Here is a 26,752-nt window from a genome sequence, read left to right as displayed (position 1 = left end):
GCTTGAACCCGGGAGGTGGAGGTTGCAGTGAGCCGAGATCGTGCCACTGCACTCCAGCCTGGGAACATGAGTGAAACTCTGTCTCAAAAAGCAAACAAAATCCTTTTTGATTTTCTGCTACTTTCTCCATATAGTTATTTGTCGCCCAGGCTGGAGTGCAGTGGCGTGATCTCAGCTCACTGCAACCTCTCTCTCCCAGGCTCAAGAAATTCTTCCACCTCAGCTTCCCAGACTAGGACTACAGGCATGCACCACCATGCCTGGCTAATTTTTATATTTTTTTGTAGCGACGGGGTTTCGCCATGTTGCCCAGGCTGGTCTTGAAGTCCTGTTCAAGAAATTTGCCCACCTCTGCCGGGCGCGGTGGCTCACGCCTGTAATCCCAGCACTTTGGGAGGCCGAGGCGGGCGGATCACAAGGTCAGGAGATCGAGACCATCCTGGCTAACACGGTGAAACCCCGTCTCTACTAAAAATACAAAAAATTAGCCGGGCGAAGTGGCAGGCGCCTGTAGTCCCAGCTACAAGGGAGGCTGAGGCAGGAGAATGGCGTGAACCCCGGGGGGGCGGAGCCTGCAGTGAGCCGAGATCGCGCCACTGCACTCCAGCCTGGGTGACAGAGCGAGACTCCGTCTCAAAAAAAAAAAAAAAAAAAAAAAAAAAGAAATTTGCCCACCTCGACCTCCCCAATTAAACCAGTGTGCCTGGGCCATAAAGTTCTACATTCCCCTCTCTGCTAAGTATCATTTCCATTTCCAATCCTTCTTTAGCCTGCTGCAATCTAGTATCTGCTAAACTAATTCAACAACCACCTAAATGCCCATCAAAACTGGTAACATTTCTTTTTTTTTTTTTTTGAGACAGAGTCTCACTTCTTCACCCAGGCTGGAGTGCAATGGCACAATCTCAGCTCACTTCAACCTCCGCCTTCCGGGTTCAAGTGATTCTCCTGCCTCAGCCTCCCAAGTAGCTGGGATTACAGGCACTTGCCAGCATGCCCGGCTAACTTTTGCGTTTTTGGGAGAGACAGGGTTTCACCATGTTGGCCAGATTGGTCTCGAACTCCTGACCTTGTGATCCACCCACCTCGGCCTCCCAAAGTGCTGGGATTACAGGCACGAGCCACCGTGCCTGGCCCAAAACTGGTAACATTTCTGAGTCTTCATTTCTTGTTTCTTCTTCTTCTTTTTTTTTTTTTTGAGACGGAGTCTTTCTCTGTCCCCCAGGCTGGAGTGCGGTGGCGCGATCTCGGCTCACCGCAACCTCCACCTCCTGGGTTCACGCCATTCTCCTGCCTCAGCCTCCCAAGTAGCTGGGACCACAGGCACCCGCCAGCACGCCCGGCTAATTTTTTTGTATTTTTTTATTAGAGACGGGGTTTCACCGTGTTAGCCAGGATGGTCTCGATCTCCTGACCTCGTGATCCACCCGCCTCGGCCTCCCAAAGTGCTGGGATTACAGGCTTAAGCCACCGCGCCCGGCCTTGTTTCTTCTTTTTTTCTTCTTCTTCTTGAGACAGAATCTCACTCTGTCACCCAGACTGGAGTTTGCAGTGGCCTGATCTTGGCTCACTGCAACCTCCACTTCCTGGGTTCAAGCGATTCTCCTATCTCAGCCTCCCGAGTTCCTGGGAACAGGCCTGTGCCACCACACCTGGCAAATTTTTTGTATTTTTAGTAGAGACGGGGTCTCAACATGTTGGCCAGGATGGTCTCGAACTCCTGACCTCAAGTGATCCACCCCTCCTTGTGCTCCCAAAGTGCTGGGGTTATAGGCATGAGCCACCACACTCAGCCTAAGCCTTTACTTATTGATGCTTTCTGTAACATTTCACTTGTCTACTCTGCTTTTCTAGTTCCCAGTTGCTCAAATTTCCAGTTGCCTGCAGTCCTTTCTTTGCCTGTAAGACTAATCTGACAGGCCAGGCATGGTGGCTCACGCCTGTAATCCTAGCCCTTTGGGAGGCCAAGGCAGGCAGATCATAAGGTCAGGAGATCAAGACCATCGTGGCCAACATGATAAAACCCTGTCTCTATTAAAAATACGAAAAATTAGCTGGGTGTTGGTGGCACGTGCCTGTAATCCCGTGCCAGCTACTTGGGAGGCTGAGGCAAGAGAATCACTTGAAATCGGGAGGAGGCCATTGCAGTGAGCCGAGATCAGGCCACTGTACTCCAGCCTGGCGACAGAGTGAGACTCTGTCTTCAAAAAAAAGACTAATTCAACAAATTCTTACCTACCATTCACATGACCCACCCTTAACTAAACTGACACAGACCAGCAGTGATGACAGTCATATAAAATACCTTCTATACAGTACTCAATGAACCCAGGAGGTGGAGGCTGCAGTGAGCCAAGATCGCACCACTGCACTCCAGCCTGGGAAACAGAGCAAGACTCCATCTCAAAAAACAAACAAACAAACAAAACAAAAAACTCTTCAAGAGTCTCTACTTTTTTTCAGCTCAATAATAACCCATTGTTGATACTGCTAACTATCCTCAGTAATTCCCTACTTGAACCAGATCACCAATTTTCTGTTAACTAAGTAATCAAGCAAAATTTTTTTGCATAATTTTACAAAGTGAGGATGTGGAATACAGGAATAAAACTAATGAGGAAAGACCTTATGAAACACAATAGGTGAACAACAATGCTAGAAGAGTTGATATTTCCCATTTTAACTAGCACCAATTTACAGTTCCAATTTTTAAAATGAGAAAAAAAAAAAGAAAACCCTTAATTTAAAACATCAATTATTACTTTTAAACAGCAATGAAAGTGAGACAATAAAATTCTTCCAGCTGGGCGCAGTGGCTCACACCTGTAATCCCAACACTTTGGGAGGCCGAGGTGGGCAGATCACCTGAGGCAGGAGTACAAGACCAGCCTGGCCAACATGGTGAAACTCCTCTCTACTAAAAATACGAAAAATTAGCCAGGTGCCTGTGATCCCAGCTACTCGGGAGGCTGAGGCAGGAGAACTGCTTGAACCCGGGAGCTGGACGTTGCAGTGAGCCAAGATCGTGCCACTGCACTGCAGTCTGGGCAACAGAGCGAGACTCCATCTCAAAAAAAAAAAAACAAAAAACAAAAAACAAAAAACTCTTCAAGAGTCTCTATTTTTTTTTAATCAGACAGTGACAACATAAAAAAATTAAGAGTAAGGGAATAATGGATATGTGAGTAACTTAATGTTCTCAGGTGACAATCAAATGAAATGAGACAGGAGAAAAACGTTCTAGGCTGAAGGCGGCAAATGCAAAGGCCCTAAAGCAAAAACATGCTCCTTTCTATTTCTATGCTCAAATTCTAGCCAGTGCTATTCTGCACATAATAAATTTAATAACTGAGTAGTAAGTAATCAAGCACTGGGCTAGACCCTTGCTGTAGCAGCAAACAGCATGGTTGCTAACCCCAAGAACAGCCTTTTAACTGATTTTTCTGTCTCATGACCCTTTGCAAGTAGACTATTCAAAGACGTAAAATCTATCCCTCCACCCAAGAAATGACAATGACGTAAGCTAACTGGTCAGGCTGTTTTAAAACTTTTTTTTTTTTTTTTTTTTTTTTAAAGAAAGAGTCTGTCTCTGTCACCCAGGGTGGAGTGCACTGGTGCTATCTCTTGGTTCACTGCAACCTCCGCCTCCTTGGTTCAAGCGATTCTCCTGCCTAGGCCTCCCAGGCAGCTGGGACTACAGGTGCCCACCACCATGCCCAGCTAATTTCTGTATTTCTAGTAGAGGCAGGGTTTCACCATGTTGCCCAGACTGGTCTAAAACTCCTGACCTCAAGTTATCTATCCACCTCGGCCTCCCAAAGTGTTGGTATTACAGGTGTGAGCCACTGCGCCCAGCCTGTCTTAAAACTTTTTATCCCACTTCAGTACACCTGGGGCATTTCACAGTGAACTTTGCATTGGTTCACTATTGTATTTCTGTTGTCCATGGTGGTGGGACTCCGAATCAGCTAAGGACTTTTCTGCCCAATTACATCTGACCAGAGCTCTAGCCTGGACAGAGTCAGAATCTTCAGATAAAAATCTAGCTGGAATGTAAATCCTAAAAATGCTTCTCAATCGTTCTGACCAACCAGCATAGCATACACACAAAACTTTCTCTGCACTAAATTACATGTGAGACTCCAATGCAGAAAACCGCCTTTTTGTTGTGCGAATATTGTTGGCATAGAAACCAGACACTAATTATCAAATGCCAAACACATTTAAATCGATGGCTATATACACATAATTTGTATTGGTTGCAACTATCCAATATATTAATTGGGCTGGGAGATGATTTTAGTATTAGTTTCTTATTTTTTCAGAGACAGGGTTTCCCTGGCACCCAGGCTGTGGTGCAATCAATGCAGCCTGGAACTCCTGGGCTGAAGCCATACTTCCAAGTCTTTGTCTAGGATATAGTATTCATTTACAAACAGCAGTCTGCGAAAAACTACTTCATAATTTTGAGTCTTTTGTGAAATTTCTACACAAAATGCAGCCAACAACCGCTTTGTCCTCAAAAACCCCAGAAGAATATTTTAAGTATTATCTTAAACACACTTACCTGGATTTTGATCTTGATCGAGAATGGGATTCAGAGTGTTTGGAAACCCTTGATGGACTACGAGATCCTGACCTGCTCTCCGATTTTACACGAGCAGGAGTTCCCGTTGGAGATTTTGACTGAGAGCGAGACTCCTAACAAAGAAGACAGTATTACAAATGGCACTGGTCATGTAGATGCCTAACACCTAACATTTAAAGTACCGTAATTATTTATATTGATTGCTCCTGAAAAACAAATGGTTAGGCAACACCCTCCAGAAAAAATTTCAGCTCAATAATAACCCATTGTTAATACTGCTAACTGTCCTCAATAATTCCCTACTTGAACCAGATCACCAATTCTCTATTAACTAAGTAATCATGCAAATTCATCTACAACTTGATCATACAGACACTGGAACATAAACCATACATTTACTTAACCTAGGACCCATTCATTCTTCCAGATTCTTTTAATTCTACTTCACTCTTGCTTTCTACTTCTCTTCATTCTTCATTGAGTTTTTCATTTTTCATACTTCGTGTATTCTTCCCCAATTCAAACAATTCAAAATAGCCTTAAAAAAATATTCAAGTGCTTCTATCTGACCAATCTTCTGTTCAATTTTTTCCCCCATTCAATTTTAATTTTCTGATCTTTAATACTTTTCATTAGCCTTCTTTTATCTTGATTTATCTTCCACATTCTTGGAAAAAACTCTTCAATTTCTTCACGAACATTAACCTTAATGGAAAAAGAACATTTAGTATATTTAAGCACGTGGGGATTATAAAACTCTGCTGGAGTTCAGAATGTTATCTACCAAATGGAAAAGCCAGCAGGTAAAGTGCAAGTAACTAGTTTATTTAAAAAAAAAAAACAAAAAACAAAAAAAACAATTTTATAGTCTTTAAAATTGTTCAAAACTCTAGTTTCTAACAAAGAGAATTTACTAAATTTCTCTAAATTTTTTTTAACCATACTCTTCACCCTCCTCCCATGTTTCATTCTAGTTCCTAAAATGTGAGCAATTTTAATATAATTCAAACATAAATCTAACAACTATAATTTCCCCCCACCTAAGTGTTAAATTTTCACTACTTTATAATCTGAAGATTCTTAAAAATAAGCTTTCACTAAGTCATGCTAAGAAATCAAGATATAGTTAGAGCAAAGCATCCCAGGCTGAAATATTTGTACACACCTATCTAAACTCACCCATAGCACATGTCAAGGTTCAAATAAGTCAAAAAGAAAAAATCAGTAAAATTACACCTTCTCCCAACTTTGACCACTATCTTTGCTCATTCTGACTTAAAATATGTTCTGAAGACAAACATACTGAAAAAACTAATAAGCATGAAATTCTTAAAATTTCCCATTAGCTTATTAATTCCTGATATATACATTTTTGCAACCATATCACTTTAAAACGCTCTATTATCCATGAAATACCACAATGTGCAAGAAGGTACAAAATTTATATCATGGTCTTTTTCTTTGATTCCATCTCTTTTGAATTATGTTCCGTTTTTACATAATTTATGCATTTATGTATACTGGTACTCCCTTCAGTGACTATATTCTATATCCAAAAAGCGATGGGTTTCTGAAAAAATTGGGTGTAAATCAAAGCATTCCAAATAAAATAACTTACTGATCATAAGCTTGTATTTTTTAACTGGACAGATATGAGGCACTTATGATCAAAACAGGATGGACAGCTTGGCTTCCATGTCCAGTTAAGCCTTGATTATCAGTGTAAATAATTATCTCAATTTCACAGAAGTAATTTCACACCAATTTATTTATGCCTTAAGACTATCACGCAACTCAAACAGCTTTCTGAAAACTTTTCCTTTGCTTCAAGTTTAATGTCAAGACTTATTTATCAAGAACTGTACTAATGCCACCTGGTCATTTTCTTTCAGATAAAAACAAAACTGAAAAACACAGCTCCCTTTCGGCTCAATACCAACCTTTCCCGTTTAGCTACCTACAAGTCTTTCACTGCATCTCAGATACTCTAAACCACTCAACAGATGTCTGCAGCAAGCATAGCAATCTGGGCTTTTTCATTCACTGAAACTATGAAAGCAGCATATTCAGTATCTTCTAAAAAAAAGGCATGGCTAATTTGCTTGTAATTTAAGTTTCACAGACTGGTTCATTAACCATACTCATAAGAGTATCTTCTCCTCTTCTCTTTTGGCTTTCCTTTCTACAAAACAGACCCTATGACATAACATCCATTTATGCTACTGTTGAATAGCAATAGCTGGATTATCTACGAACATTGCTACAGTCCTTCTCATAAATACACAGGAGGCTTTGCTCCGTAAAACACTACAATTCTTTAATTTTACTAGGATGGAAATAAAAACCTTTTATTAAACAAGATAATTCAGGAACATCTTAAAATTCAAATTTTAAATCCCAGTTTTGGAGTACCAACAAAGCATTACAGTATGATAGAATGTCTTTTTAAAAGATGTTAGGTTATTTATTTTAAGAAGGAGGAGTCTCATTCTGTCACCCAGGCTGGAGTGTAATGGTGTGATCTAGGCTCACTGCAACCTCCACCTCCTGTGTTCAAGTGACCCTCCTGTCTCAGCCTCCTGAGTAGCTGGGATTACAGGCACGCACCACTTTGCCTGGCTAATTTTTTTTTTTTTTTTTTTTTTGAGACGGAGTCTCGCTCTGTCACCCAGGATGGAGTGCAGTGGCGTGATCTTGGCTCACTGCAAGCTCCGTCTCCCGGGTTCACACCATTCTCCTGCCTCAACCTCCCAAGTAGCTGGGACTACAGGCACCCGCCATCACACCCGGCTAATTTTTTGTACATTTAGTAGAGACAGGGTTTCACCATGTTAGCCAGGATGGTCTCGATCTCCTGACCTTGTGATCCACCTGCCTCAGCCTCCCAAAGTCCTGGGATTACAGGCGTGAGCCACCGCGCCCGGCACCTGGCTAATTTTGTATTTTTAATAGAGATGGGGTTTTCCCATGTTGGCCAGGCTGGTCTCAAACTCCTGACCTCTAGTGATCTGCCCGCCTCGGCCTCCCAAAGTGCTGGGATTACAGGCGTGAGCCACCGTGCCCGGCCAACTTCAGATTTATTTTAAAAGAAGCTTTGCTTTTTATTATCAAAGGTGTCACAAATACCTAACCTCCTTTGTTGTCTGCCCTTCTTTCTTTTCATCTCAGAGGAAATCTCAGTCTGCACGAATTTCTTCATGGAAACATCTAAGTTTAAAACAGTCCTCCTGGCTATCTCTAACTCCTAGCTACAAAGTTGTCACTATGATTTTAACTATTTTGTTTTTTTTTTGAGATGGAGTCTTGCTCTGTAGCCCAGGCTGGAGTGCAGTGGTACCTGATCCAGCTCACTGCAACCTCCGCCTCCCGGGTTCAAGCGATTCTCCTGCCTTAGCCTCCTGAGTAGCTCGGCTTACAGGTGCACACCATCACACCCAGCTAATTTTTGTGTTTTTAGTAGAGATAGGGTTTCACTATGTTGGCCAGGCTGGTCTCGATCTCCTGACTCCTTGATCTGCCCGCCTTGGCCTCCCAAAGTGCTGGGATTACAGGTGTGAGCCACCACACCCAGCTTCATTTTAACTTTCACAAACAACTTACACACTTATATTAACAAATCAGTAACTATTAGTAAACTTAACTGGAAGAATAAACTGCCAAGTATATAATTATTTAGAAATAAAGTAACATTTCTCAAAAGCTGTTACCAAATAAATGCCACCTTCACTGAACTCTGGCATTAGGAATCAGGCTATGATAAGTCCTTTATATAAAGAGGACAAATGCTAGGCTAATCCCTTTCTCTCTGACTCGTCTTCATTATGAAATAATTTCAACTTTTTCTCAAAGAAATTCATAAAACTATCCACAATTTGGAAAATGAATTGAAATTGCAAACAAAAAAGATTGCTGGGAATGGGTGGTATCTGCCCTGTTTCACTAGACTACTTGTTCTTAAAGCTGTCCAGTCAAGGAATCCTACCATTTCCTCAGCAATCTGGCTCCTGCATCCAATAACCATTAAAAATACACTGCCCAGTTTAAATGGGCAGATTAATAACTCAACTCGTATCATGAATTTTAACATTAGTCTTAAATAGGCCTCCAGTCTATCTTATATGCTATAAAGCAGAAGCCAGGCAGAAAAGTTCTTCTCACAGCACAACCTGCTTTAACAGGTTTTTGTTTTGATGTTTATTTGCTTGTTTGGTTTTTCTGTCACCCAGGCTGGAGTGCAGTGGCACAATCTTCTCATTGCAACCTCCAACTCCTGGGTTCAAGCAATTCTGCCTCAGCCTCCTGGGTAGCTGGGATTACAGGCACCCACCATCACACCTGGCTAACTTTTGTATTTTATTTTAGTAGAGACGGGGTTTCACCACGTTGGCCAGGCTGGCCTCGAACTCCTGACCTCAAGCGATCCACCCACCTCGGCCTCGCAAAGTGCTGGGATTACAGGCATGAGCCACCGCAACCGGCCTGCTTGTTTCAACTATTCTTTATTATCACGATGCCCCTGCTGCTGGTTGAAGGAAATGGCCAAAAATTAAAAGGAGGGAACTAACTAAAACACTAAGAAAGTATTATAGTGTATCCAATACAAGCTGGTCAAGAATTGTCTGTGTTAAAACAGAGTTGTATTTTACACACTGTGAATAACCACAATAGCCATGTACTATTCTTTTAATCAGGAAAAGGGTTATTATATACACGTACATAATGTTGCGGAACATGAACAATTCCTACAGCAAGCAATAACTGCAGTCTTTTAATACAGCCTGTGTCACACTATAAAAAGAAATTCCAACACAATATATATATGTGCTATCCATTAAAATAAATAAACTATTAAATGCTATACTGTAACTTACTCTAACATTAAGGCCAGGCAAATTCTATGCCATTTAATAGTGCCAAATTTACTTAAGTCCAAGTCTATGAGTATAAGCTTGTAAAACAGACTTACTCAAAATGTATTTTCTGCTACTTTATGACACTGGAGCTCTATTTCCATAGATACACACTAGTGCATTCAGGAAAATCACAAGTACCCAAAAAGAAGGGAAATGTATCGAAATTATTCAAATACCTTACAATATTCATCTTACTACTTACTAAAGAACTTCTTTAGGACTTGTAAAAAACCTGTATTTACTCAACCTCAGCCTATAGAAAGAACAGTTCTGCTTCCTTCCTCTTGGGTATGGGAGAATACTTTTACAGACCCCCATGAAGTTAAAGCAACACTTCCATTCTCTTCTTAAACCATAACTGCTATTAGAACAAATCCCTTAAAAAGAAGATAGCGACTGCTCATATTAAATTGAAACAATAATTTCCCTTCTTTTAAATGCAGCATGCCTATGTGGTCTTTATCTGCAAAGACTCAAACATATTCTAATACTGTATGTTTGCTTATTCTCTAAAGTTTAGAAGTTTTATCATAAATAAATGATTTAGTAACTGACACATATAATCAAATTTAAACTCATGCCATAATTGTGAAATTACCTGTAAAATTTATAATCTTTTGTACAAATTTTAAACGTGGTTCATAAGTCTCCTAGCTTATATATTGTGATCAATTGTAATGTCCAAAAAGCTAATGTGTAAGTGGTAATTTCAAAGGTAGAAAAAACAAGTTTGTTTATAAGGACTAATGTGATTTAACATTATGTTCTAATCTTCTGGTGTTATACAGTATTTATGAATCTTGGTAAGTCAGATGATAGGGTCCTGGTTTCAAGGAAAAATCACAACTTTTCTTTATGTATCAGTCAGGCCTAGTCACTCCATCTTTGGTGAAAGTCATGGGACAGTAAGGATTATATATAACTATATATAGCAGTAACTTAAAAGGAGGGAAGGGAAACCATATTTCCCTTTATTAGTCTCCTCTCAACTTTTCTTCAGTGTATACAATCTTTCCCTCATCTAGTTGTTACTATTTTTTCACCTCCATGCCTGTCTTGCTAAATTTGTGAGGACATAGGAACAAATAGCAATCAGTTTTAATTCATTAGCACACGAATACACATCTTTTAGTTATCTAATGGATGAGCACCCACTGATACTATCAAAGAAAGTTTTCTGCCAGTCAAGTTCTAGGAAACTACTATGCTGATTATTGATGATATTTCACACTTGTTGTAATACACATGCTACATCATAGGTTAAAGAGTTTGGTTGATTTACAAAATTAAGCCCACAAAGTGTTTTCCAAACCACACATCCCTAAATATTTAAATCCCTGGACATTCTTTCAGATCTCAAGGTTCTATATTCCATTTAATGAGTGGTACAAAGTATAAGCCTCTATGACAGACCTGTAAAATTAGTTATGCACTGTGGGTATAATTACTTGTGCTGCTCCTTTTCAAAATCTTGCCCTCTACTTATATTGAGCAGATCAGCATCCTTCAGTGAAAGAACCTCAAATATAAAAATTTGAGATTTTATTTTTTTTTAAGTTTACAAATTCTTTGCTTAAATGGAAGGGGGGAGGAGAACAATTGAAAGCATTAAAATCAGATAAATCATAGTACTTAAATTTCGGAAAATAGATTAAACCCAAGACTCTCTTAGGTTAACACTATCCCTACTATAAGAAAGAAAGCTTTACCCTTATGTAAGGTCAATTTAATGATACATGGAATTAAATTGCTAAAGGCGCTGAATAAGCAAAATGCTATGACATCTCTCACATTTATCTTAAAATTTAATACACAAAAAAATTTTAAGCCCAATTTAAAAGTTCTCTGTGTTTTTTTTTTTTTTTTTTTTTTTTGAGACGCAGTCTCGCTCTATTGCCAGGCTGGAGTGCAGTGGCCAATCTCGGCTCACTGCAACCTCCGCCTCCTGGGTTCAAGTGATTCTCTGCCTCAACCTCCAGAGTAGCTGGGACTACAGAGGCGCGCCACCACGCCCAGCTAATTTTTGTATTTTCAGTAGAGACGGGATTTCACCATATTGGCCAGGATGGTCTCCATCTCTTGACCTTGTGATCCGCCCGTCTCACCCTCCCAAAGCGCTGGGATTACAGGTGGGAGCCACCGCGCCGGCCTTGTTTTTAAACAAGCCAGTCACAGACCTGGGTTTTGAATGAGTAGTCATCATCCCTATCATTCTCAGATTTCAGAAAAGGACCCTCCGCCCATTTCTTCTATTCTTTAACAAAAAATCTATACACACAAAACTTTTAATTCCAAATTGGTACAGATACATTTGTTTGCCCTTTTTTTTTTTTTGAGACAAGAGTCTCGCTCTGTCGCCCAGGCTGGAGTGCAGTGATGCGATCTCGGCTCACTGCAACCTCTGCCTCCCGTGTTTAAGCAATTCTCCCACCTCAGCCTCCTAAGTAGCTAGGATTACAGGCATGTGCCACTCCGCCGGGCCTGTAGGAGTCTCTCAAAAATATTCCAGCTACTCAAGAAGCCAGAACAAATCCTGAAAAGGAGGCATGAATAAGCGGTATTTTTCCTCTTCAACTGTAGAAAACATAAATAGCTCTGGAATTACAAGATAGGTCCCTAACAATAAGGAATCATTAATCTCTATCATCAACACTGGACTGCTGTATGAAAATTGCACATTTTTATAAAGTACAGTTCTTAAAATTTTAGGGGTAGAGGTGTAAAATGTTAAGAAAAGATTTCCATTCCCCTTAATTTCTATGAAGGGCATTAACATTTTTTGAGCTCAAAATCCGAATTTTAGTTGAAGCTGTATTGAGGCAAACAACTCATTACTTTTATCAAGACATGCAAAGCCACCGCTTAAGTGCTACCTTCACTCCCAGCTCCAAAGGACATCTCCACTTAAAATTGCTTTAATGGACCTATGTATTTACTTATTTTTGAGACAAGAGTCTCACTCTGTTGCCCAGACTGGAGTGCAGTGGCACAATTCCACTTCCCAGGTTCAAGTAATTCTCCTGCCTCAGCCTCCCAAGTAGCTGGGATTGCAGGCGCACGCCACCACGCCCGGCTAATTTTGTATTTTTAGTAGAGACAGGGTTTCACCACGTTGGGCAGGCTGGTCTCGAACTCCTAACCTCAAGTAATCCACCCGCCTCGGCCTCCCAAATTGTTGGGATTACAGGCGTGAGCCACTGCGCCCGGCCAGAAACGATTTTAAAAAGGACATCTCCAGACAAGCTTCTAGCATCGTTCTAATTCTTTAATCAATTACAAATAAAGCCTATTATCTCATCCTATAAAAACTAAAAGACAAAACATAAAAAGATACAACAGGTGAGCCTACAAGCACTAGTTGATTTACACTAAAATACACTTAGGTACCACTTGTGAAAAAAATATTTCCTATGACCACAAAGGGCCGTAAGAGGGCCCTTTATTTCTATTAAATAAATCTTTAATGCCTACATATATTTTAGCTTAAAAGTGGGTGGGGATCTTTTTCTTTTTTTCTTTGGAGACGGGAGTCTCACTCTGTCGCCCAGGCTGGTAGGTGGGAATTTTAACATGTTACTTTCTTAGGAGGGAAAAGTGACAATTGTCGGCAACTTACTCCTTTCCTAGACTTGATGATAAATTAAAAAAAAAAAAAAAAGCAAGCAAACAAGGTCCCTCCAGTAGTCCTCTTCACTCCCCGCAAACCAAACCAAACATCAACCCCCCAATTTTTTTAAATAATGAAAGTTAACTGAAGGAATGTATGGACAGCAAAATTTCTATCGATAATTACTCAACATTTTCAAAACAAGAACCATTTTACAACAACTATCATATATGTTTATCGCATGATTTTAGAAAGTTCTGTTGGGGCAATCAATACACCATCCTAAAAAACGAGCAGGTTCAATTTTCATTGTTTCCATGCTCCAAACTTCGTAAAAAAATTCCAATCAAAAGAATTAAAGGCAACTTCTTTAGTCTACTGGGTAACTATTATAGTCTATTGCTTTAAATCTCTTTCCTCAAAGAGAACTAAAGCCTAAACTGACCTTCTGATTTGACTTTTTGGTTCTATCATGAACTCCCAATAAGCACAAAATTCGCCCTTCAGCACACACCTCAAGTGTTTTTATGTGCTTCCCCTAGTGACTAGAATAAACATCAACACAACAGCCCAGAACGTGTTGCATGGGGCTTTTGTTTTCTTTCCAGGGTTTCACACGAACTGACTTCTACTAACTCACTTCTACAATTCTCTCTGTAGGGTAAACTTTGGAAATGAAACTGACAAGCGTTCCAGTACATTTAAGCTGGGGATAACGTATTCTTTGTGATGTTTATATTTCTCCGACCCCAAATATATTAATAAAAACTTTCTTCTGAGCCCTGTTCGGTGGGGGATAGGGTGAGAAGAGAAATGGGAGAGGGCCCGTTAATTTTCAGGTCATCTTTTAAGTTACAGAACGGTATATACTGAGTAGTTGTCTTAAAAATACTGAGCCAATGAATTTGTTCAGTTATGTAAGATTAAAGAAAGACAGATTTTTTTTTTTTTTTTTTTACCGTGAAAACCTGTAAAGGAGTGGTCAGTTTTTAGATGAAAGGTCATAGGAAGAAGAGCATTAAAAGTTGAGATATAAAGAAGAGAAAAAACCCAACATCGAGGAATTAGGAAAATAAGGCGTGATAGCATTTCCACATTCATTTCGAAGTGAAAGGAAAGTCGAAGGGACATTAAGGGAAAAGGGCTCCTTGCGTAGTTTTCCCCTCACAGCTCTCGTCTTAAGAACGCTTAAGGGTCGGTGCGGTCGTTGACTAACCACTTCATTAGGCTCGTCCCACCTTCAACCTCAAGGCTTTCGCCTTTATAGACGCAACGCCGCCGGTTCCAACAGAGACGCGGCCGCTCACTGCAATAGAGAGCCAAGGAGACACAGGCCCCAGCTAGTCCCACGCCAGCTTCTCCCCGCCCGGAAAACAGCCCCGCGCACTTTCGACCCCGAGACCCTCTACGATGCTCGGGGTCGCCAGAAATGCCACCGCAGGAAGCACCTACCACTATCCGGACGGAGGGGAGCTCCCTGCCGCCTCCTCCCGCCCAACCGCGACGGGGACCCACACCTCGGAGCAGACATAAGGAAGCCTCAGGGGTGGGGAGAAGGGAGGGAGCAATGCGGGGGCGGGGAGGGAAGAGGACCCAGAAGTCCAGGTATCAATCAGCCTCCAAAAAGGGGGAGGGGTGTTATCCGTGGTGTTTGGGGAAGGAGTGGAACCCAGAAGCCATCTTGGGATGGGAGGAAGCAATCGCGATGGCTCCAGAGGTTGCTCCTCGCGGGACTACCCGCAACCCCGCCTGACCGCGCTTGTTCCCGTGAAACCCCGAGCATTGGGCCGCCGCCTAGACGGCTCCCGTGGCTTTGTACTCACTCTGCCCTCGAAGTTGTTCTCCTCTACATCACTCATGTCGACGAGGCGCTCCCCAGAACTAAATAAGAGACAAGTCTCGGCTCGAGGGCCGACGGCCTAATTAACCCGCTGACTGGACCGTGGGGAAGAGGAAAGAGTCGGCAACCACAACCGCTCCACTCCACTCCCACTTGGTCGCAGGCTCCAGCAAAATGGCGCCGGCGCCGCCAGAAATCTCCTGGCCTCCTCAGAGCACGACGTAAAGGGGGCGGGCGTCTCTGTGACGTCACGAGGCTCCACCTCCCGCGAAGCTTTGTGTCGGCTGGGCCTGGCGGGAGGGTGGAGGTTGGCGGGTGGCCTGCGCTGTCAGCCTGGGCGCCTTGGAATCGCGGTCCCGTGCTGTCCTCCAAACTTCAGACTCACCTCGGAAGCGTCAACCTCTTTGAAGACTTCTCAGTCACCAGATGAGCCTTATATGACCTTAGCCCCTTTAAATATTGTCCAAGTGGATTCTGATGTAAGGGAACAAAACATTGGAAGCGTTTATTTGTTTGTTTATTTTTTGAGTCAGGGTCTCGCTCTGTCACCCAAGCTGAAGTGCAGTGGAGCGATCACTGCTCACCACAGCCTCAAACTCCCGGGCTCAGGCGATCCACCCACCTCGGGCTCCCGCGCGCACCACCACGCCCGGCTAATTCTTTTCTTTTTTGGGACGGAGTCTCACTCTGTTGCCCAGGCTGGAGTGCAGTGGCGCTATCTAGGTTCATTGCAACCTCCACCTCCCAGGTTCAAGCAATTCTCCTGCCTCAGCCTCCCCAGTAGCTGGGATTACAGGCATGTACCACCACGCCCGGCTAATTTTTGTATTTTTAGTAGAGACGGGGTTTCACCATGTTGGTCAGGCTGGTCTCAAACTCCTGACCTCAGGTGGTTTGCCCGCCTGGGCCTCTCAAAGTGCTGAGATTGCAAGGGTGAACCACCGTACCCGGCCCACCCGGCTAATTTTTGTGTGTTTTGCAGAGATGGGGTTTTGCCATGCTGCCCAGGCTGGTCTTGAATTCGTGGACTCAAGCGATCTGCTCGCCTCAGCCTCCCAAAGTGCTGAGATTACAGGCCTGAGCCACCACGCCCGGCTGGAATCGTGCATATATAACAGGCTTTTGGGGGGGACGTTGTCAGCTGACTGTATTACTTTTCTTCCATATTTGCTCTGTGTAATGTCGACGTAATACATGCACAGATGAGGTTATGATGCAAAGCCGCTGCTCCTTGCCTCATCTCTCCCTGCTCCAGTTCCCCCTCCTAGAGACAGCCGTGTAGTTTTTTTTATAATGCTTAGCTCCCTACTAGTCTTTTTGACTTAGATATTTCCATAAAGCTTCACAGTGAAGACCTCCCAAATCAGTCAACTTGGTTCCCAATCATAGTAATAATCTCTGAGATGAGTTTTACTTGTGTAATGCAACTTTAAAAATTAGTTTCATATTAAATTTTTTTCCTACAGTGCTTTGTAGTAAAAAAGATTGACATAGACTTTCAACTATAGTTCATCTAGCATTATTATGAAGATTGCTACCCCTGGGGACAAGATTTCAAGATTTGAATGTCAGTTATTGATAGGGCTAAACTTATATGACATCTGGCTCTTAGAAAAGATGTTAGGCCGGGCGTGGTGGCTCACGCTTGTAATCCCAGAACTTTGGGAGGCCGAGGCGGGTGGATCACGAGGTCAGGAGATCCAGACCATCCTGGCTAACATGGTGAAACCCCGTCTCTACTAAAAATACAAAAAATTAGCCGGGCGTGGTGGCGGGCGCCTGTAGTCCCAGCTACTCGGAGAGGCTGAGGCAGGAGAATGGCGTGAACCCGGGAGGCGGAGCTTGCAGTGAGCCGACATTGCGCCACTGCACTCCAGCCTGGGCGACAGAGCGAGACTCCGTCTCAAAAAAAAAAGAAAAAAAAAAAAGAAAAGATGTTGAACTTGGCTGGGTGGGATGGCTGACGCCTGTAATCCCAGTACTTTGGAGACCCTAGGCGGAAGATCGCTTGAGGCCAAAAGTTCGAGGCCTGGTCAACATGGTGAGCCCCCATCTCTACAAAAGAAATTATTCCTTCCTTCCTTCCTTCCTTCCTTCCTTCCTTCCTTCCTTCCTTCCTTCCTTTCTTTTCTTTCCCTCCCTCCCTCCCTCTGTGGCCCACGCTGCAATCTACTTGGCTCGCTGCTGCTGCCTGGGACTGCCGGCGCGCTCCTTTCGCTGCAGGCACGTTCGCCATGTTGGCCACGCTGCTCGCCAGCTCCTAACGCCGAGTACTCTGCCCGCCTCCGCCTCCCGAGGTGCTGGGACTGCAGACGGAGTCTCGCTCACCCGGTGCGCGGTGTTGCCCGGGCTGGAGGGCGGTGGCGTGGTCTGGCCTCGCGGCAGCCTCCGCCTGCCTTGGCCTACCAGGGTGCTGGGATTGCAGCCCCTGCCCGGCCGCCGCCCGGTCTGGGAAGTGGGGAGCGTCTCTGCCTGGCCACCCATCGTCTGGGAAGTGAGGAGCGCCTCTGCCCGGCCACCCATCGTCTGGGAAGTGAGGAGCGCCTCTGCCCGGCCACCCATCGTCTGGGAAGTGAGGAGCGCCTCTGCCCGGCCACCTATGGTCTGGGAGGTGAGGAGCGCCTCTGCCCGGCCGCCCCATCTGGGAGGAAGTGAGGAGCACCTCTGCCCGGCCGCCCCGTCCGGGAAGAAGTGAGGAGCGCCTCTGCCCGGCCGCCCCGTCCGGGAAGAAGTGAGGAGCGCCTCTGCCCGGCCGCCCCGTCTGGGAAGTGAGGAGCACCTCTGCCCGGCCGCCCCGTCCGGGAAGAAGTGAGGAGCGCCTCTGCCCGGCCGCCCCGTCTGGGAAGTGAGGAGCGCCTCTGCCCGGCCGCCCCGTCCGGGAAGAAGTGAGGAGCGCCTCTGCCCGGCCGCCCCGTCGGGAAGAAGTGAGGAGCGCCTCTGCCCGGCCACCCACCGTCTGGGAAGTGAGGAGCGCCTCTGCCCGGCCACCCACCGTCTGGGAAGTGAGGAGCGCCTCTGCCCGACCACCCACCGTCTGGGAAGTGAGGAGCGCCTCTGCCCGACCACCCACCGTCTGGGAAGTGAGGAGCGCCTCTGCCAGGCCACCCATCGTCTGGGAAGTGAGGAGCGCCTCTGCCCGGCCACCCATCGTCTGGGAAGTGAGGAGCACCTCTGCCTGGCCGCCCCGTCTGGGAAGTGAGGAGCGCCTCTGCCCGGCCACCCACCGTCTGGGAAGTGAGGAGCGCCTCTGCCCGGCCACCCCGTCTGGGAAGTGAGGAGCGCCTCTGCCAGGCCACCCATCGTCTGGGAAGTGAGGAGCGCCTCTGCCCGGCCACCCATCGTCTGGGAAGTGAGGAGCGCCTCTGCCCGGTCGCCCTGTCTGGGAAGTGAGGAGCGCCTCTGCCCAGCCACCCATCGTCTGGGAAGTGAGGAGCGCCTCTGCCCGGCCACCCATCGTCTGGGAAGTGAGGAGCGCCTCTGCCCGGCCACCTATCGTCTGGGAGGTGAGGAGCGCCTCTGCCCGGCCGCCCCGTCCAGGAGGAAGTGAGGAGCACCTCTGCCCGGCCGCCCCGTCCGGGAAGAAGTGAGGAGCGCCTCTGCCCGGCCGCCCCGTCCGGGAAGAAGTGAGGAGCGCCTCTGCCCGGCCGCCCCGTCCGGGAAGAAGTGAGGAGCGCCTCTGCCCGGCCGCCCCGTCTGGGAAGTGAGGAGCACCTCTGCCCGGCCGCCCCGTCCGGGAAGAAGTGAGGAGCGCCTCTGCCCGGCCGCCCCGTCTGGGAAGTGAGGAGCGCCTCTGCCCGGCCGCCCCGTCCGGGAAGAAGTGAGGAGCGCCTCTGCCCGGCCGCCCCGTCGGGAAGAAGTGAGGAGCGCCTCTGCCCGGCCACCCACCGTCTGGGAAGTGAGGAGCGCCTCTGCCCGGCCACCCACCGTCTGGGAAGTGAGGAGCGCCTCTGCCCGACCACCCACCGTCTGGGAAGTGAGGAGCGCCTCTGCCCGACCACCCACCGTCTGGGAAGTGAGGAGCGCCTCTGCCAGGCCACCCATCGTCTGGGAAGTGAGGAGCGCCTCTGCCCGGCCACCCATCGTCTGGGAAGTGAGGAGCACCTCTGCCTGGCCGCCCCGTCTGGGAAGTGAGGAGCGCCTCTGCCCGGCCACCCACCGTCTGGGAAGTGAGGAGCGCCTCTGCCCGGCCACCCCGTCTGGGAAGTGAGGAGCGCCTCTGCCAGGCCACCCATCGTCTGGGAAGTGAGGAGCGCCTCTGCCCGGCCACCCATCGTCTGGGAAGTGAGGAGCGCCTCTGCCCGGTCGCCCTGTCTGGGAAGTGAGGAGCGCCTCTGCCCAGCCACCCATCGTCTGGGAAGTGAGGAGCGCCTCTGCCCGGCCACCCATCGTCTGGGAAGTGAGGAGCGCCTCTGCCCGGCCACCTATCGTCTGGGAGGTGAGGAGCGCCTCTGCCCGGCCGCCCCGTCCAGGAGGAAGTGAGGAGCACCTCTGCCCGGCCGCCCCGTCCGGGAAGAAGTGAGGAGCGCCTCTGCCCGGCCGCCCCGTCCGGGAAGAAGTGAGGAGCGCCTCTGCCCGGCCGCCCCGTCCGGGAAGAAGTGAGGAGCGCCTCTGCCCGGACGCCCCGTCCGGGAAGAAGTGAGGAGCGCCTCTGCCCGGCCGCCCCGTCTGGGAGGTGAGGAGCGCCTCTGCCCGCCCACCCATCGTCTGGGAGGTGAGGAGCGCCTCTGCCCTCCCACCCATCGTCTGGGAGGTGAGGAGCGCCTCTGCCCGGCCACCCATCGTCTGGGAGGTGAGGAGCGCCTCTGCCCGGCCACCCATCGTCTGGGAAGTGAGGAGCGCCTCTGCCCGGCCACCCATCGTCTGGGAAGTGAGGAGCGCCTCTGCCCGGCCACCCCGTCTGGGAAGTGGGGAGCGCCTCTGCCCGGCCACCCATCGTCTGGGAAGTGAGGAGCGCCTCTGCCCGGCCACCCATCGTCTGGAAAGTGAGGAGCGCCTCTGCCCGGCCACCCATCGTCTGGGAAGTGAGGAGCGCCTCTGCCCGGCCACCGATCGTCTGGGAAGTGAGGAGCGCCTCTGCCCGGCCACCCATCGTCTGGGAAGAAGTGAGGAGCGTCTCTGCCTGGCCGCCCCGTCTGGGAAGTGAGGAGCCCCTCTGCCCGGCCGCCCCGTGTCTGGGAAGAAGTGAGGAGCGCCTCTGCCCGGCCGCCCCGTCCGGGAGGAAGTGAGGAGCACCTCTGCCCGGCCGCCCCGTCCGGGAAGAAGTGAGGAGCGCCTCTGCCCGGCCGCCCCGTCCGGGAAGAAGTGAGGAGCGCCTCTGCCCGGCCGCCCCGTCCGGGAAGAAGTGAGGAGCGCCTCTGCCCGGCCGCCCCGTCCGGGAAGAAGTGAGGAGCGCCTCTGCCCGGCCGCCCCGTCCGGGAAGAAGTGAGGAGCGCCTCTGCCCGGCCGCCCCGTCTGGGAGGTGAGGAGCGCCTCTGCCCGCCCACCCATCGTCTGGGAGGTGAGGAGCGCCTCTGCCCGGCCACCCATCGTCTGGGAGGTGAGGAGCGCCTCTGCCCGGCCACCCATCGTCTGGGAAGTGAGGAGCGCCTCTGCCCGGCCACCTATCGTCTGGGAGGTGAGGAGCGCCTCTGCCCGGCCGCCCCGTCCGGGAGGAAGTGAGGAGCACCTCTGCCTGGCCGCCCCGTCCGGGAAGAAGTGAGGAGCGCCTCTGCCCGGCCGCCCCGTCTGGGAAGTGGGGAGCGCCTCTGCCCGGCCACCCATCGTCTGGGAAGTGAGGAGCGCCTCTGCCCGGCCACCCATCGTCTGGGAAGTGAGGAGCGCCTCTGCCCGGCCGCCCCGTCTGGGAAGTGAGGAGCGCCTCTGCCCGGCCACCCATCGTCTGGGAAGTGAGGAGCGCCTCTGCCCGGCCACCCATCGTCTGGGAAGTGAGGAGCGCCTCTGCCCGGCCACCCATCGTCTGGGAAGTGAGGAGCGCCTCTGCCCGGCCACCCATCGTCTGGGAAGTGAGGAGCGCCTCTGCCCGGCCGCCCCGTCTGGGAAGTGAGGAGCGCCTCTGCCCGGCCACCCATCGTCTGGGAAGTGAGGAGCGCCTCTGCCCGGCCACCCATCGTCTGGGAAGAAGTGAGGAGCGTCTCTGCCTGGCCGCCCCGTCTGGGAAGTGAGGAGCCCCTCTGCCCGGCCGCCCCGTGTCTGGGAAGAAGTGAGGAGCGCCTCTGCCCGGCCGCCCCGTCCGGGAGGAAGTGAGGAGCACCTCTGCCCGGCCGCCCCGTCCGGGAAGAAGTGAGGAGCGCCTCTGCCCGGCCGCCCCGTCCAGGAAGAAGTGAGGAGCGCCTCTGCCCGGCCGCCCCGTCCGGGAAGAAGTGAGGAGCGCCTCTGCCCGGCCGCCCCGTCCGGGAAGAAGTGAGGAGCGCCTCTGCCCGGCCGCCCCGTCTGGGAAGTGAGGAGCACCTCTGCCCGGCCGCCCCGTCCGGGAAGAAGTGAGGAGCGCCTCTGCCCGGCCGCCCCGTCGGGAAGAAGTGAGGAGCGCCTCTGCCCGGCCACCCACCGTCTGGGAAGTGAGGAGCGCCTCTGCCCGGCCACCCACCGTCTGGGAAGTGAGGAGCGCCTCTGCCCGACCACCCACCGTCTGGGAAGTGAGGAGCGCCTCTGCCCGACCACCCACCGTCTGGGAAGTGAGGAGCCCCTCTGCCAGGCCACCCATCGTCTGGGAAGTGAGGAGCGCCTCTGCCCGGCCACCCATCGTCTGGGAAGTGAGGAGCACCTCTGCCTGGCCGCCCCGTCTGGGAAGTGAGGAGCGCCTCTGCCCGGCCACCCACCGTCTGGGAAGTGAGGAGCGCCTCTGCCCGGCCACCCACCATCTGGGAAGTGAGGAGCGCCTCTGCCCGACCACCCATCGTCTGGGAAGTGAGGAGCGCCTCTGCCCGGCCACCCCGTCTGGGAAGTGAGGAGCGCCTCTGCCAGGCCACCCATCGTCCGGGTAATGAGGAGCGCCTCTGCCCGGCCACCCATCGTCTGGGAAGTGAGGAGCGCCTCTGCCCGGTCGCCCTGTCTGGGAAGTGAGGAGCGCCTCTGCCCGGCCACCCATCGTCTGGGAAGTGAGGAGCGCCTCTGCCCGGCCACCTATCGTCTGGGAGGTGAGGAGCGCCTCTGCCCGGCCGCCCCGTCCAGGAGGAAGTGAGGAGCACCTCTGCCCGGCCGCCCCGTCCGGGAAGAAGTGAGGAGCGCCTCTGCCCGGCCGCCCCGTCCGGGAAGAAGTGAGGAGCGCCTCTGCCCGGCCGCCCCGTCCGGGAAGAAGTGAGGAGCGCCTCTGCCCGGACGCCCCGTCCGGGAAGAAGTGAGGAGCGCCTCTGCCCGGCCGCCCCGTCTGGGAGGTGAGGAGCGCCTCTGCCCGCCCACCCATCGTCTGGGAGGTGAGGAGCGCCTCTGCCCTCCCACCCATCGTCTGGGAGGTGAGGAGCGCCTCTGCCCGGCCACCCATCGTCTGGGAGGTGAGGAGCGCCTCTGCCCGGCCACCCATCGTCTGGGAAGTGAGGAGCGCCTCTGCCCGGCCACCCATCGTCTGGGAAGTGAGGAGCGCCTCTGCCGGGCCGCCCCGTCTGGGAAGTGGGGAGCGCCTCTGCCCGGCCACCCATCGTCTGGGAAGTGAGGAGCGCCTCTGCCCGGCCACCCATCGTCTGGAAAGTGAGGAGCGCCTCTGCCCGGCCACCCATCGTCTGGGAAGTGAGGAGCGCCTCTGCCCGGCCACCGATCGTCTGGGAAGTGAGGAGCGCCTCTGCCCGGCCACCCATCGTCTGGGAAGAAGTGAGGAGCGTCTCTGCCTGGCCGCCCCGTCTGGGAAGTGAGGAGCCCCTCTGCCCGGCCGCCCCGTGTCTGGGAAGAAGTGAGGAGCGCCTCTGCCCGGCCGCCCCGTCCGGGAGGAAGTGAGGAGCGCCTCTGCCCGGCCGCCCCGTCCGGGAAGAAGTGAGGAGCGCCTCTGCCCGGCCGCCCCGTCCGGGAAGAAGTGAGGAGCGCCTCTGCCCGGCCGCCCCGTCCGGGAAGAAGTGAGGAGCGCCTCTGCCCGGCCGCCCCGTCCGGGAAGAAGTGAGGAGCGCCTCTGCCCGGCCGCCCCGTCCGGGAAGAAGTGAGGAGCGCCTCTGCCCGGCCGCCCCGTCTGGGAGGTGAGGAGCGCCTCTGCCCGCCCACCCATCGTCTGGGAGGTGAGGAGCGCCTCTGCCCGGCCACCCATCGTCTGGGAGGTGAGGAGCGCCTCTGCCCGGCCACCCATCGTCTGGGAAGTGAGGAGTGCCTCTGCCCGGCCACCTATCGTCTGGGAGGTGAGGAGCGCCTCTGCCCGGCCGCCCCGTCCGGGAGGAAGTGAGGAGCACCTCTGCCTGGCCGCCCCGTCCGGGAAGAAGTGAGGAGCGCCTCTGCCCGGCCGCCCCGTCTGGGAAGTGGGGAGCGCCTCTGCCCGGCCACCCATCGTCTGGGAAGTGAGGAGCGCCTCTGCCCGGCCACCCATCGTCTGGGAAGTGAGGAGCGCCTCTGCCCGGCCGCCCCGTCTGGGAAGTGAGGAGCGCCTCTGCCCGGCCACCCATCGTCTGGGAAGTGAGGAGCGCCTCTGCCCGGCCACCCATCGTCTGGGAAGTGAGGAGCGCCTCTGCCCGGCCGCCCCGTCTGGGAAGTGAGGAGCGCCTCTGCCCGGCCACCCATCGTCTGGGAAGTGAGGAGCGCCTCTGCCCGGCCACCCATCGTCTGGGAAGTGAGGAGCGCCTCTGCCCGGCCACCCATCGTCTGGGAAGTGAGGAGCGCCTCTGCCCGGCCACCCATCGTCTGGGAAGTGAGGAGCGCCTCTGCCCGGCCGCCCCGTCTGGGAAGTGAGGAGCGCCTCTGCCCGGCCACCCATCGTCTGGGAAGTGAGGAGCGCCTCTGCCCGGCCACCCATCGTCTGGGAAGAAGTGAGGAGCGTCTCTGCCTGGCCGCCCCGTCTGGGAAGTGAGGAGCCCCTCTGCCCGGCCGCCCCGTGTCTGGGAAGAAGTGAGGAGCGCCTCTGCCCGGCCGCCCCGTCCGGGAGGAAGTGAGGAGCACCTCTGCCCGGCCGCCCCGTCCGGGAAGAAGTGAGGAGCGCCTCTGCCCGGCCGCCCCGTCCGGGAAGAAGTGAGGAGCGCCTCTGCCCGGCCGCCCCGTCTGGGAAGTGAGGAGCGCCTCTGCCCGGCCGCCCCGTCCGGGAAGAAGTGAGGAGCGCCTCTGCCCGGCCGCCCCGTCGGGAAGAAGTGAGGAGCGCCTCTGCCCGGCCACCCACCGTCTGGGAAGTGAGGAGCGCCTCTGCCCGGCCACCCACCGTCTGGGAAGTGAGGAGCGCCTCTGCCCGACCACCCACCGTCTGGGAAGTGAGGAGCGCCTCTGCCCGACCACCCACCGTCTGGGAAGTGAGGAGCGCCTCTGCCAGGCCACCCATCGTCTGGGAAGTGAGGAGCGCCTCTGCCCGGCCACCCATCGTCTGGGAAGTGAGGAGCACCTCTGCCTGGCCGCCCCGTCTGGGAAGTGAGGAGCGCCTCTGCCCGGCCACCCACCGTCTGGGAAGTGAGGAGCGCCTCTGCCCGGCCACCCACCATCTGGGAAGTGAGGAGCGCCTCTGCCCGACCACCCATCGTCTGGGAAGTGAGGAGCGCCTCTGCCCGGCCACCCCGTCTGGGAAGTGAGGAGCGCCTCTGCCAGGCCACCCATCGTCTGGGAAGTGAGGAGCGCCTCTGCCCGGTCGCCCTGTCTGGGAAGTGAGGAGCGCCTCTGCCCAGCCACCCATCGTCTGGGAAGTGAGGAGCGCCTCTGCCCGGCCACCCATCGTCTGGGAAGTGAGGAGCGCCTCTGCCCGGCCACCTATCGTCTGGGAGGTGAGGAGCGCCTCTGCCCGGCCGCCCCGTCCAGGAGGAAGTGAGGAGCACCTCTGCCCGGCCGCCCCGTCCGGGAAGAAGTGAGGAGCGCCTCTGCCCGGCCGCCCCGTCCGGGAAGAAGTGAGGAGCGCCTCTGCCCGGCCGCCCCGTCCGGGAAGAAGTGAGGAGCGCCTCTGCCCGGCCGCCCCGTCCGGGAAGAAGTGAGGAGCGCCTCTGCCCGGCCGCCCCGTCTGGGAGGTGAGGAGCGCCTCTGCCCGCCCACCCATCGTCTGGGAGGTGAGGAGCGCCTCTGCCCTCCCACCCATCGTCTGGGAGGTGAGGAGCGCCTCTGCCCGGCCACCCATCGTCTGGGAGGTGAGGAGCGCCTCTGCCCGGCCACCCATCGTCTGGGAAGTGAGGAGCGCCTCTGCCCGGCCACCCATCGTCTGGGAAGTGAGGAGCGCCTCTGCCGGGCCGCCCCGTCTGGGAAGTGGGGAGCGCCTCTGCCCGGCCACCCATCGTCTGGGAAGTGAGGAGCGCCTCTGCCCGGCCACCCATCGTCTGGAAAGTGAGGAGCGCCTCTGCCCGGCCACCCATCGTCTGGGAAGTGAGGAGCGCCTCTGCCCGGCCACCGATCGTCTGGGAAGTGAGGAGCGCCTCTGCCCGGCCACCCATCGTCTGGGAAGAAGTGAGGAGCGTCTCTGCCTGGCCGCCCCGTCTGGGAAGTGAGGAGCCCCTCTGCCCGGCCGCCCCGTGTCTGGGAAGAAGTGAGGAGCGCCTCTGCCCGGCCGCCCCGTCCGGGAGGAAGTGAGGAGCACCTCTGCCCGGCCGCCCCGTCCGGGAAGAAGTGAGGAGCGCCTCTGCCCGGCCGCCCCGTCCGGGAAGAAGTGAGGAGCGCCTCTGCCCGGCCGCCCCGTCCGGGAAGAAGTGAGGAGCGCCTCTGCCCGGCCGCCCCGTCCGGGAAGAAGTGAGGAGCGCCTCTGCCCGGCCGCCCCGTCCGGGAAGAAGTGAGGAGCGCCTCTGCCCGGCCGCCCCGTCTGGGAGGTGAGGAGCGCCTCTGCCCGCCCACCCATCGTCTGGGAGGTGAGGAGCGCCTCTGCCCGGCCACCCATCGTCTGGGAGGTGAGGAGCGCCTCTGCCCGGCCACCCATCGTCTGGGAAGTGAGGAGCGCCTCTGCCCGGCCACCTATCGTCTGGGAGGTGAGGAGCGCCTCTGCCCGGCCGCCCCGTCCGGGAGGAAGTGAGGAGCACCTCTGCCTGGCCGCCCCGTCCAGGAAGAAGTGAGGAGCGCCTCTGCCCGGCCGCCCCGTCTGGGAAGTGGGGAGCGCCTCTGCCCGGCCACCCATCGTCTGGGAAGTGAGGAGCGCCTCTGCCCGGCCACCCATCGTCTGGGAAGTGAGGAGCGCCTCTGCCCGGCCGCCCCGTCTGGGAAGTGAGGAGCGCCTCTGCCCGGCCACCCATCGTCTGGGAAGTGAGGAGCGCCTCTGCCCGGCCACCCATCGTCTGGGAAGTGAGGAGCGCCTCTGCCCGGCCACCCATCGTCTGGGAAGTGAGGAGCGCCTCTGCCCGGCCACCCATCGTCTGGGAAGTGAGGAGCGCCTCTGCCCGGCCGCCCCGTCTGGGAAGTGAGGAGCGCCTCTGCCCGGCCACCCATCGTCTGGGAAGTGAGGAGCGCCTCTGCCCGGCCACCCATCGTCTGGGAAGAAGTGAGGAGCGTCTCTGCCTGGCCGCCCCGTCTGGGAAGTGAGGAGCCCCTCTGCCCGGCCGCCCCGTGTCTGGGAAGAAGTGAGGAGCGCCTCTGCCCGGCCGCCCCGTCCGGGAGGAAGTGAGGAGCACCTCTGCCCGGCCGCCCCGTCCGGGAAGAAGTGAGGAGCGCCTCTGCCCGGCCGCCCCGTCCGGGAAGAAGTGAGGAGCGCCTCTGCCCGGCCGCCCCGTCCGGGAAGAAGTGAGGAGCGCCTC

At 53.0% G+C, this 26,752-nt stretch overlaps 1 protein-coding gene and 1 long non-coding RNA gene across 11 annotated transcripts in view; one reads left to right on the top strand and one right to left on the bottom strand.

Annotated features, from left to right (window-relative positions):
• TRA2A (transformer 2 alpha homolog) overlaps nt 1–26,752 on the bottom strand; it is a 99,388-nt gene that overhangs the window by 15,459 nt on the left and 57,177 nt on the right. For 3 of the 10 annotated variants that reach the window (XM_055272438.2, XM_063636319.1, XM_055272439.2), the window contains exons 1-2: nt 14,932–15,178; nt 4,568–4,701 (exon numbers count right to left, since the gene is read on the bottom strand). In XM_055272438.2, coding sequence (XP_055128413.1) covers nt 4,568–4,701; nt 14,932–14,967 — 170 coding nt within the window. In that variant the 5' untranslated portion in view covers nt 14,968–15,178. Of the gene's footprint in view, nt 1–4,567; nt 5,294–9,017; nt 14,208–14,324; nt 14,415–14,931; nt 15,377–26,752 lie in introns of those variants that run through there. The other 7 variants (XM_063636324.1, XM_063636325.1, XM_055272437.2 and 4 more) reach the window with 7 other exon arrangements.
• LOC134736208 (uncharacterized) lies at nt 15,158–16,168 on the top strand. Its single transcript, XR_010120065.1, has 2 exons — nt 15,158–15,427; nt 15,931–16,168. It is a non-coding gene; the product is annotated as an uncharacterized lncRNA (long non-coding RNA).

Source organism: Symphalangus syndactylus, chromosome 3 (genome assembly GCF_028878055.3).
Source record: "Symphalangus syndactylus isolate Jambi chromosome 3, NHGRI_mSymSyn1-v2.1_pri, whole genome shotgun sequence".
In the NCBI taxonomy this organism is placed as follows: Eukaryota; Metazoa; Chordata; class Mammalia; order Primates; family Hylobatidae; genus Symphalangus; species Symphalangus syndactylus.
The sequence above is the reverse complement of the archived record's forward strand: the minus strand, read 5'-3'. Positions and strand labels throughout refer to the sequence as shown.